The sequence below is a fragment of the Arachis ipaensis genome, chromosome B08 (genome assembly GCF_000816755.2).
Source record: "Arachis ipaensis cultivar K30076 chromosome B08, Araip1.1, whole genome shotgun sequence".
Taxonomy (NCBI): Eukaryota; Viridiplantae; Streptophyta; class Magnoliopsida; order Fabales; family Fabaceae; genus Arachis; species Arachis ipaensis.
In genome coordinates, this window is record NC_029792.2 from 8817935 (window position 1) to 8828792 (window position 10858).

Below are 10858 nucleotides of genomic sequence, written 5' to 3' on the forward strand. Positions count from 1 at the left end.
ATTAGCTTTTGGATTTTAGCACAAAGAAAGGAGGGACAGAAATGTCAATCAACAACGTTACATGGGTGAATGCATTAGTCACCAATGTCACTTTCGGATAAGCCCGCCACCTGTTTCTTTAGAACCCCACCTCTTCCTTCTTTCTCTTTCTCACCTAAACAATAATTAATTCATATTAACTCTATGCTTATTATTTAATCTTTGCTTAGGATCCTCCCCGATCTCGACCCTATCCTTGTTTGAAATAATAAATAAATGAGAAATGCTAGAACCAACAATTTTTGTGATTCGTAGTCATTAAATAGTTATTAATGATAGTTTTAATGGTGTAAGATTAGTGTGAGATTTCATCCAATGACTCACTTTTTTTACTAGTTACATACTAGCCAAAATTTAACAAAGTTACTGGCCCTAGACTTTTCTTAAATAAATTAAACAGTTTAAAGAACATATCTTTGCTATACTAATTTCATTTTACAATCTAAAATTCATTAAACCTATAAATTAGAAAGTAGAAACAAAATTAAAAAATGGATTTGGAAGGCTGCAAAATTCTAGACAGAGAAAGGAGATAGGGGCCCACCATTAAGGCTAAACCACAATTATTGAGCACCAAAACCATGTCCTAATGAATCTCATCTCCTTCTATAAATAACCCCTTTCTTCTTCATTGTTTCTCATTCACAACTTTCTACAACGCCTCTGAAGCAAAGGGAAAAAAACATCATTGGAAGAAAATAAATAAGAAACAACGTTAAGAAACACTAAACCATGAGTTACTTGAACCGTGTTTGGATGGCTGCCACGGTGGCGGTTGCACAAGGCCACACCGACCCAGGCCACAAGTGCAAAACCGCCGTCAAGTCTATCCACAACAACCGCACCCGTCTCTTCTCTGCCGGAAGCCTCTCTGATCTCCGGCCCTTGTCTGGCCTTATGGGATCTGACGTTGCCGGAGCTGCGACGGGGAACGGTTCCTCCGCCGATGATCGACGGGGGCAAACCGACGACTCTCTCCGGAAGGTTATGTACTTGAGCTGCTGGGGCCAGGGCTGAGAGCCTCCGGCGTCGTCGCCGTCTGCGGCGATTTGAGCTCACCGGATGAGGAGTTAGTAACCAGGATCCTGGTCTCGGGTCGAGATCGGATCTGAAGAGCCAAAAGGAGTGGTTGACCGGGTCAAATCGAGTGACTCGGTTGATGAAGAGAGTTAAATATTTTGGCTTTATCGATAAATATTGTAAATTGAACACTGTACATATGAGAATGGTTTTCTGACCTCCCTAAAATTTGTAACTTGAGTTATGAGAAGTGGAAAATTTGACATATCTAGTTATCTTCTTTCTCTTTGGAGTTCCAGCTAAACCTACTTAATGTCATTTTGAACTGAATTTTCGTGGAACTTAGATTCCCTTGTAATCAAAAGGATCAGGCTAATAATCATGGAATTTTCCTCCTCCATAATTCATGAGCTTAAAAAGTTGCTGAGCTTTTATTTATTTATTGTTGGGGATATACAAATTATCTTTATACAAATCCTATGTAATGGTTGTTGGTACTACTGTTAGGACTTAAATAAATCAAGCAGTGAGTAGTTAGTTACTTAGCTCCAGACTCTACTACTCCAGTGAATTTTTATTTTTTTTTTCTATTTTTTCAAATAAAAAATCAGTCTTTGTTACTGGTTCTGGAGTTGCCTCTTGAATCAAGCAAAGACGTTTTTCTGGTGTCTTTTAGATGGTGATAAAGGGAATATTATTAGTGTGAAACTCTGAATATTGGCGCAATTTTCAGAACAAAGGAACATATAGGCCTATAATTTGTAGGCAGAGATTCGAAATGCCCCTTTAGTGCGAAAAAGTTCTATGATTTCTGAACAACACTGGCTAAAATGGAAACATCTGGGAAGCTGGAAGGTATGAAGCTTGGCATTATTAGGGATGGGAAACAAGATTATGACCTTTTACTTTCATATTTTGGTCAGACCAAGTCATAGTTGAAACAGCCTTAAAATTATAGTCTTGTCTTAATGGCCACCCCCTTTTCCTGTTCATCTGATGTTGCCTGATGTATTATTGTACAAATGTCTCGTTGTATATGAATTGAGTGTAATTTTACTGAAGAAATAGTAAGATAGAAAATTTTATCAGGAAATGGAATATATTCAAATTGTATAGGAACAAAAATTGGTGTAACAAAAAGGCTACAATAAGGCACAGGATTTACAATGGGGATTGGGTCAATAAATTACCCTGGAATCAAAATCATTACATAAACAGTAAACACTAACATGGGAAGAGAATGTAAACATAGAGAGAAAATGGATTAAAGAATAACAGAAAAAAACACACTGAGCTAATGTTACATTGGTGTAGTATCAGCAACAATTTATCCAAATCAAACAGGCAGGGAAATACTCCTCTGGGGTCCAGATGCAACGTTTGGTTTGATGTCCCAAGATGCAACATGATGGTCTTCCTCAGGAAGTATAAAAGGCAAAGAAATCTCTCGGATCATCAACTCTCCACAAAATGGGCATTCACTAGCTATAGCATCATCCAATTGTGCTCGGAGCTGCCCCATCAATTTCACATAAGAGTACAGAACACAAAGTTATTAGTCCAAAGTCCATGAAAATCACCCAAAGATTAGCTCTTTCAAGAGCAATTCCACTTAATAATAACAATACTGATAGATGTTACTTGATGCATAACAGAGAGTTCTAAACGAACCTTGTCTACAGTAGTCATGCTAGGTATAGAATCCTCGGATGAAGAAAGGGTACCATTAGATTCCCTTCTTGCTTCACTGCCTATCAAAGTAAGTTGTTTCTGTAGATCCAGAATATACTCGGCCTGTAACATTTCCCATTCAATTCAATTTAAATGAGGGTCTTTGTTGATAACAACAAACTTTCAGATAAAATACAGGAGGAAGATTCACAAAGGAATATCAAGAAGGGGGGTGGGGAATATAGGAGGAAAAATGGTGGTATATTTACATGGGATTCAACTGTACAGCGAGTAACATGGGCAATCAGGCATTGTGCATGGAAGGCATGTCCACAAGGGAACACATAAAAAGGAGCCATTGGCCCTACGGACGTATAACCACGCCCCATGCCAATCTCCCTGCCGGCAGTTAATATTTTCCGGCGACATACCTAGAGAGCACATTGAAAAATTATCATACATTAGTGAAATTCAGCTACTAAATTCCCATGTAAACAAAAAGCATAGTGATTTTAATATTAGTATGGTACATAGGTGAACATATGAACATTTGAAAAGGATAGATGCAGTATTGCAAAAACATATTATGATGAAGATCAATACCCCGCATTCCTCATCGCGATCAATAACAGTGCATCTTTGAGCAAGTGCACTAATATCTTTTCTAATGTTGTCAGCACCATGGGTAGCGTCATTCATCTCCTCCTTTAGTTGTTCAATTTGCTTGTTGTAATCCTCCAATGATGAACAGATAGCCTCCTGAATAAATTCAGGAAAAATATATAAATTGAAATTCCAAGAATTCAAGGCATAAAAGCATCATATTACTTTGTATATAACATTTTTGTGCGTTAAAATTCAAAGAGGAAGTAAACGTTCTTCCATTCATTTTCAGGAAACATAGGAGAAAAAGACAATATATCTAGCAGGCATCATAAAACATATTGATCAAAATTTAATTTTGTTAATCAACATGAGTAAACCAGAGAAGAGATAATTGTACCTTGAAGTCATCAATCAGGGCAAAATCAGGAAAGAATGGTAATATATCCTCTATCTTCAAGAGACCATCAGTTTCTTTAAGGAAAGCAATTGCCTTCCTTATGTTTTCCCGCTTAGTTCCTTTTTCTTGTTCAACAACATGCTTGGCGATCATGAGCCACAGCTTCTTTCTCAAATCTTCATCATCCTCAACTTTATCGGCTTCAGCCATTGCTAGCTCTGGATCAACCTAATGCAGAAGAGTTAATTAGAACAACAACAAAAAAGTCACCTTTTAGAAGAGATAACCACTTCAATATATTTTTCTTATGATGTATAAATCTTGCAAAATAAAGAATTCCTAACTGAATATGTTGAATAACATTTTCCAAACTCAGACTCTTGTAGAACTCCAATATTTTAAAAAATTGCAAGAGGATTAAAGGAGAAAAGCATGAGAGATGGTGTTCAAAAGCTCTTGATGAAGAACATTTGATAAAAACATCTCAGAGCTGCTTGAACACAATATTACCGGATTAGTCTAACCTGTAGGGCAAGAGCAACTGCTTCTTCATGCATAGACATCATGCTGTATATATGAACACATGCACGCATTCTTTTTTGCTTGAGGCAAAGGCGCAGGGCATACTTAGGATCATAGAAGAATTCAGGACCATTTATTTGTCCCTTCCCAAACTTGCATTCTAGGAAACGTAAAAGTGCACTATCATCTTCCTGAATAGACAGATGGGAAACAAAGTGAATACAAATATAAGTGTTAGGCACAATATCAATATCAAACATGTACAAGAGTCGTAAGTTCTGTCAAATCTAATCAAAATGAACCAAAACTCTCATGCATTGGCTGCAAGAAATGCGAAGACTTTTAAGAGTTAATCAAATTTATCTGATTTTCCCCAAGGTGCATGTTAAAACTTCTGTTGTTCAAGTATGTTTGCAATTGAAATCTAAACATGACATTTCAGTTTTAATAAGGACAATATTACAATATAACTATTATCATGTTGCAGTCCAAATCTGTCATTTCAGCTTTAATGATTGGCGCAAAGAGTAGTTGTTGGTTACATGCATGAGAAGTGAAAGCACAGGCAATTATAATGTCAAATAGTACAAAGAATGTGAAACACCCTTCTAACCACCACATCAGGGGTATATATATACAAGAAGCAAACCACTCAACCTGCTTTGCATATAAAGAAAGCAGCAAGTTATGAACTCCAGGATCTTCGTTATGCAATCTATGAACACAATATTCAAGATATTTGATGACCTCATGTGTCTCATTCCTGCAAGTGAAAAAAGTGGATATAAAATAAAACTAAAATTCTCAAATAGAATATCATGAAAGTTTACGAAAATCTGTTGGATGCAGGTGGAAAAAAGCTAAAGGAAAATAATTCAATTGATGAATAAGGGAGAAAAAGCAAAAGGAAAATAATTGAATTGATGAACTCATTTCTGAAAATGATAGAAAATGGAATGCCGTACTTTGCATGAGGTTCACTTGAATAACGCATCATTGCAGGAATCAATTTTCTTGGGTTCAGGTTCTTCGTAGCCATCCATGACTCCACAGTTTCATATGCATCAAGGGCGATAAGGTCTGGAGCAAACTTATACTGCATAGGACCGGAATGTCATTCATTACTTACTATTTTATAGGCAGAGAATGAGAGGCCTCAGTGCCAAACAAAAGTAATAGAAAATAAAGGTCAATCAAGAGGAATGAAATAATATTGAGGCAAAATTGTTATCACTAGGCCCATAACAAAAGCTTGAACAATACCTGAAGGTCTTCAGGCACAGAAGGTTTCTGAAGCACTTCCAGTGCTTTTTTAGCTTCTCCTTGCTGAAAGCAAAATTCCACAAAAACAGAAGGAAAGAACAATGAAGTGAGATACTAGTATCAAATAGTCTTTAATAACCACATGTAGCAAAAGTGAGTACCTGAATGTAATGGTGAACTACAATCTCATAATGACCTTTTAAGCTAGCAAAGTATACCAACTCGTCAACCCTTCCATAACTGTCAAAAGCAGCAAAAGCAGAATTATGCTAGATAAAACTATATATGTGTACAAGAAAGATCATCAAAATTCGTCCAAAGACATAAAGAAGTATTATACACTACCTTTCTAAAAGCTTCATTGTGGTAGCTTCATCCAATTCATCCTTGCTGTCACTGAGAAAAGCACGAAACTCCTGAATGGTTGATTGGTACTCTGAATTGCTATTCTCCAAAGAAGATTCATCTTCCAAAAGCAGCCGATTTATCTAAAGATCAAGGTACTTTCAAAATTTATTTGCATATATAGAAAGAAAAAAAAAAGGAAAAACTAATGACACAACTCAAGGACAAAGAATACAGCCAATTCAGTGATTCCATTTCAAAAACCCTGCATTACCATTTTTTCCCAACAATGAAAACCAAAGCATAATTCAGTATTCTTGCTTTTACTATCAAGCAACAGGAAACATGACTTGGTCATTCGATGACATGAATTTGTGGTTTTCTTAGAAACAAAAATGTGGTATTTATTTTCTATTATTTACTTACAACTGTTTACAATGTTTTCATCATGCACTCATGTGGATATCATTGACAGAAAAGGGCAAGAAACAAGATAAATTTGTCAGGCATGCAGTAGAACCTTGTCCAGATATAATTCAGTTGCCCATGTGGATATCATTGTTATCTGACATTTATCGCCCTTTTCTAAATTATCAAGCTTCCGCAGTAAGAAAGTTCTCAAAGCATCCTGCAAATAAGAAGAGAAAATATCGAACTTTCATATTTATGAATCAAATTTTCAAGCAGTGAAATATAATGGCAAAATATAAGATGCATAAATCAAAATCAGTTTCCTATACCTATGCTCACAACAAGAAGCTATAATCGTAAGGGATTAAACAGGCACATGAATGTTATGATGAAAACTAAATTTATCTTTTATCAGACTTGCACGCAAAAGAAGGCTGGAATAAAGCAGCAGAGCACAATTTAATGAGAAAATCCAAATTAAACATGAACTCTTCCAGAAATGCTCAAACTGACAAGTAATGCAGCCATATAATCTTATTTAAGGAAGGGGAAAAAAGGGCATTCTTCTAATTCACATAATAGAAAATATCAATAAAATGAGAAGTACCTGTTCACCAGCACTTATGAACTTCAAAGTGACTTCCTCAAATGATAAAATATAATTGATCTGCAAAATCATATTCCTGTCAGTTACTATTCTTTTGGGATAATAAAGGTAAGCATGACTAGAAACGAGAGAGTCATAGGCATGTACCTTTATCACAAAAAAAGAAAAAGGCTTGCTTTTATAATCAAATTATCACAATTGTGTGGAGATAACGATGAAAAAAAAATTTTAAAGCACCAAACTTCAAATCTATAAATGGAATTTATAAAAGATATACCAAGTGGCCTTTGTCAAGGAACCGATCCTACAGAATTTGGAGTAAACAGAAGGGACTTTTCAAAGTTCCACATATGGATCTCTTAAAAGTGTGAAAAGATTCATTGGGAAAGATGTATTATGATCACCTGAGCAGTGAGCAATATGCTATAGGCCATTTTCATTATCAATTAGACCGTGATATGAATCTTTAAAGTTTATCTCCATGAGAGACAAGTCCACTGATAAATATAGTGGACCAAAATCCAAGGACGCAATGCATTTACTTTTAGGTTACCAAGTTTCACATAAGCAAGGTAATTCTTGTACACCAATATATTGAAACTAAAAAGAAAATTACCTTGGCATAGAATGATGCAGCTCTGAAATAATCTTTAGATGAAAATGCAGCTTCAGCCTGCACCACAAAATATTCCAATTAAACACCAAATTACAGCTTTTTGGTAAAATAAATCTGTGAACTTATATGACTATGTAACCGTTTTCTGGTCAGAATAAAAAACTAGTGGGCAATACCTGCACTAAATATACTTGGTCCCTTTGAATTGGATCACGGCAATTTGCTAAAGCAGCAGCATACTCTTTCATGTCAAGATACACTTTCCACATATCTCGACCCTCATCATCAATAGACACCTATTAAATTGCCAAATCCAACAGCAGCTCTGATTACTATTTAACCAACCTAGTTAAATGCGAAATACGAGAGACTGCAAAATAAGACAATAATTACAATACAAACCTGAAAGATAGAGTTTTGGTCATATGCATAGAATAAGCCAGCTGTGGCATCACTACATAATCCAATAATACCCTTCGATTTTGATTCTGAAACTTGATCGAACTGAAGTTCCTCTATAATATGTTCGCTAATTCTGTTTACAACCTATGTTCATAATTTAGCAAGCATTCATAAACGCCTTAAAACAAAGTTTTGTATGGGATAAGCATTATACAAAACACAATTAAGATAGAGAAGAGCGTACACACCTTGACTTTATTCCCTAAAAGCAACAAAAAGTGGAATTCAGACAATGCTATTGAACATGGTTTGATCATTTCTGATCCTTCAGACAATTTTGAGTAGTCCAAAAGAGCCTTGTTCTCAATGAAATTTTCATTCCCACTTGAAGAACTGTCAAGTTATCAAAAGTTTGGGGAGAAAGGCTAATAAGTTCCTTAGAAAAGAACAATATGGAAGGGATTTCACAAAAGACTACATTGAGATCCACTCCTAAAGCATAAGTAGCATAGTTAGAATCAAGATTTGCAGACACGAGACCACATAATAAAAAATGGAATGAATCAAGTTCTATATTTAATAAAATAGATAACACTTTCAAGACATTCTCTACCCTACCTGTGTTGCCCTCCACCAAAATTTAAGCCACCATGGTAAATACCAGCTCCAGAAAGCCACGCAAAATGCACAGCCCTTCGTTGCTTAATGTAAAAATGCAGCTCGCTGAAAAATAACAAGGAAAAGATGAGTACACAAAACAAAAGTAAAGGCCGCAAATAACAAGGAAATATTCAGCCACTAGATATCTACATTTTTTTCTGAATGTTCCCAAGACAAAACACTAATATGATCAAAAGAGAGAAAGGAAAGAAGTAGTTACCTGTTTGGTATTTCGCCAGGAAGTTCCATGAAATGTACTGTACGGTCTGCATAACTTGAAAACACAGTCTACACTTGGATAACAATCAGCATAATTAAACTTTGAACTAAAATAAGCACATAAGGAAAAGGGTAAGATTTATTAATGTGATATTTTTATTTTTATCAAACATGGTTTAATAGTGTCATAGAATTATATCTTGTTTTAGCACAAACAAGCAATTAAAAAGTACCCAACAGGAATAACCTGTTTATAGATACTGTACTACTAATCTTTTCTCTTAATAAATGGTAGTAAGGGGAGGTTATTCTAGTACGCAAAGCAAATGTCAATATCAATAGTATTTGACTTACTTCTAATGACCCAAAGCCAGTGAAAGAATATAGCCGAGTAGGAGTAACAGCCATCACATAATATCTAGTCCCATTAATTATGCTAGCTGTTTCCATCTGAAAAGAAAAAGGAAAGGAACCAGTAATGTAATGTCTTGAGTCATATTTGAAGGAAAAGTTGAGGGGGAAAACTCTAGCTTAGTATTTATTTATTTTGTTAATAGGAATAGTAAACGTGAGCTTCAGTTTCCTTGAAGAAAATAAAAGAAAAAGAGAGATGGAAACCGCTAAACTCTCAAATCTTGAAAAATGAACCAAAACAATGTATAAAACCTGCAAGCCCATAAAAGCTTCTGGGAGTTCTGATAATTCAAAGAGAAATTTAATATACTTCTCCTTCTTATCCTTCTCATCCACAGCCAATTCATGAAGTTGACCATTTTCAGTACCAAGAATGACTTCTTTGGTGGAAACTGCATTTGAGAATTTCAATCAAAACCTCAAGCAGAAATGAGCATTTACTTACACCAACAAGCAATTGGCATCAATCAATTATATGATGAACAATAAACTCTACCTTCAGTTATCTGTTGCCTGTTCCACGCAACTGCATTCACAACAAGACCTTTCAGCTTGCTCAAAACTCGAGGCTTGGTCCATTTTGCATGAGTATAGAAAGTTTCAGCTCCCCCAGGACCGACAACAGTGGCAATGCAGTGACTCCCTCCAGGATCAACAAAAACCCTGTGGATCGACTGCTCCCCAGGTCGACCCGCAGAGAGATCGATCTCTGCACTCCAAACAATATCACATTCTTACCAACCCAATTGCACAAACTCCAAATTCCAGAATAAGCTCAACCACACAACTATCAACTAAGCAAAAGGCTAAAAAAAGAAGATGAGCCCCTACTCCATCTCTAGATAAAAACATAAACAGAGTCGCCAATTAGCTACCCCAAAAGAAAAAGTTACTGAATTCACAACAGGATGTGAACCAATTTGAACTTTGGATAACACAGGACATGCTCAAACGATCATGGCAAAGGCAATGTGATGATTCCAAAAAGTTGAAATTTTTACCATTTGAATCGCCAACCCCAAAATCATGCCTGATGACCCATCCTTTGCTGGTCCCAATGACGATGACATCGTTTCCAGCAGCCATACATGTGATAACTCCACGCCCTTTAGCAGCATATCGTTCTAGAAGGTCCACCGTAAACACTTGCCTCCCATGATCCATCCTATAAATTTCAAATTCATTTGTACATTTAAAAAAAAAAAAAAGAAGATATTTTCAATTGAAATTAAGCACAATTCATGTTTAAGGTACAAAGACACAACTTGATATAATGGGATCTGCCAAAAAGAGCTTACTTGATCGACGGATGAATGGTTTAGAGCTGAAAACTTGGAATTCGGTGGTTTTGATCACTGCTGATACCAAAACAAAATCACTGTGGTTTCTGCATCCACATGGAACTATCTTTTTTTTCCCATCATACACCGGAGAAGACGATCAATTGCGATAGTTTTGCTGGGAGGCATCTTCCATGGTCCTAATAACTCATGGACCATCATGGTCCTTCACAGTTTCAAAAATTTTAGTATGAGATACGAACATTTAATTAATGTGTGTCTTACTGTCTTTGTTAAAGATTATAAAAAATACATAGAATTTAAGTTTTTTTAATGTATTTATTATATATTTATTAAAATAAAATATTTAAAATTTTTATAATAAT

The 10858-nt window shown here is 35.6% G+C and overlaps 2 protein-coding genes across 2 annotated transcripts; one reads left to right on the top strand and one right to left on the bottom strand.

Annotated features, from left to right (window-relative positions):
* On the top strand, positions 662-1459 carry LOC107612740. Its single transcript, XM_016314460.2, has one exon. It carries the CDS (start codon positions 772-774, stop codon positions 1054-1056), a length of 285 nt encoding a protein of 94 aa, XP_016169946.1. The 5' UTR covers positions 662-771; the 3' UTR covers positions 1057-1459.
* Positions 2125-10717, bottom strand: LOC107612738 (vacuolar protein sorting-associated protein 18 homolog). Its single transcript, XM_016314459.2, has 24 exons — positions 10491-10717; positions 10194-10357; positions 9689-9901; positions 9445-9584; positions 9133-9228; positions 8780-8847; positions 8518-8622; positions 8148-8292; positions 7900-8043; positions 7674-7793; positions 7498-7554; positions 6882-6941; positions 6384-6491; positions 5864-6006; positions 5680-5758; positions 5519-5581; positions 5221-5351; positions 4913-5018; positions 4258-4446; positions 3734-3961; positions 3334-3489; positions 3000-3161; positions 2731-2853; positions 2125-2572 (listed from the first exon to the last, which is right to left on the bottom strand). The coding sequence occupies exons 2-24, from the start codon at positions 10354-10356 to the stop codon at positions 2396-2398; spliced, it is 2976 nt and encodes a 991-aa protein (XP_016169945.1). The 5' UTR covers position 10357; positions 10491-10717; the 3' UTR covers positions 2125-2395.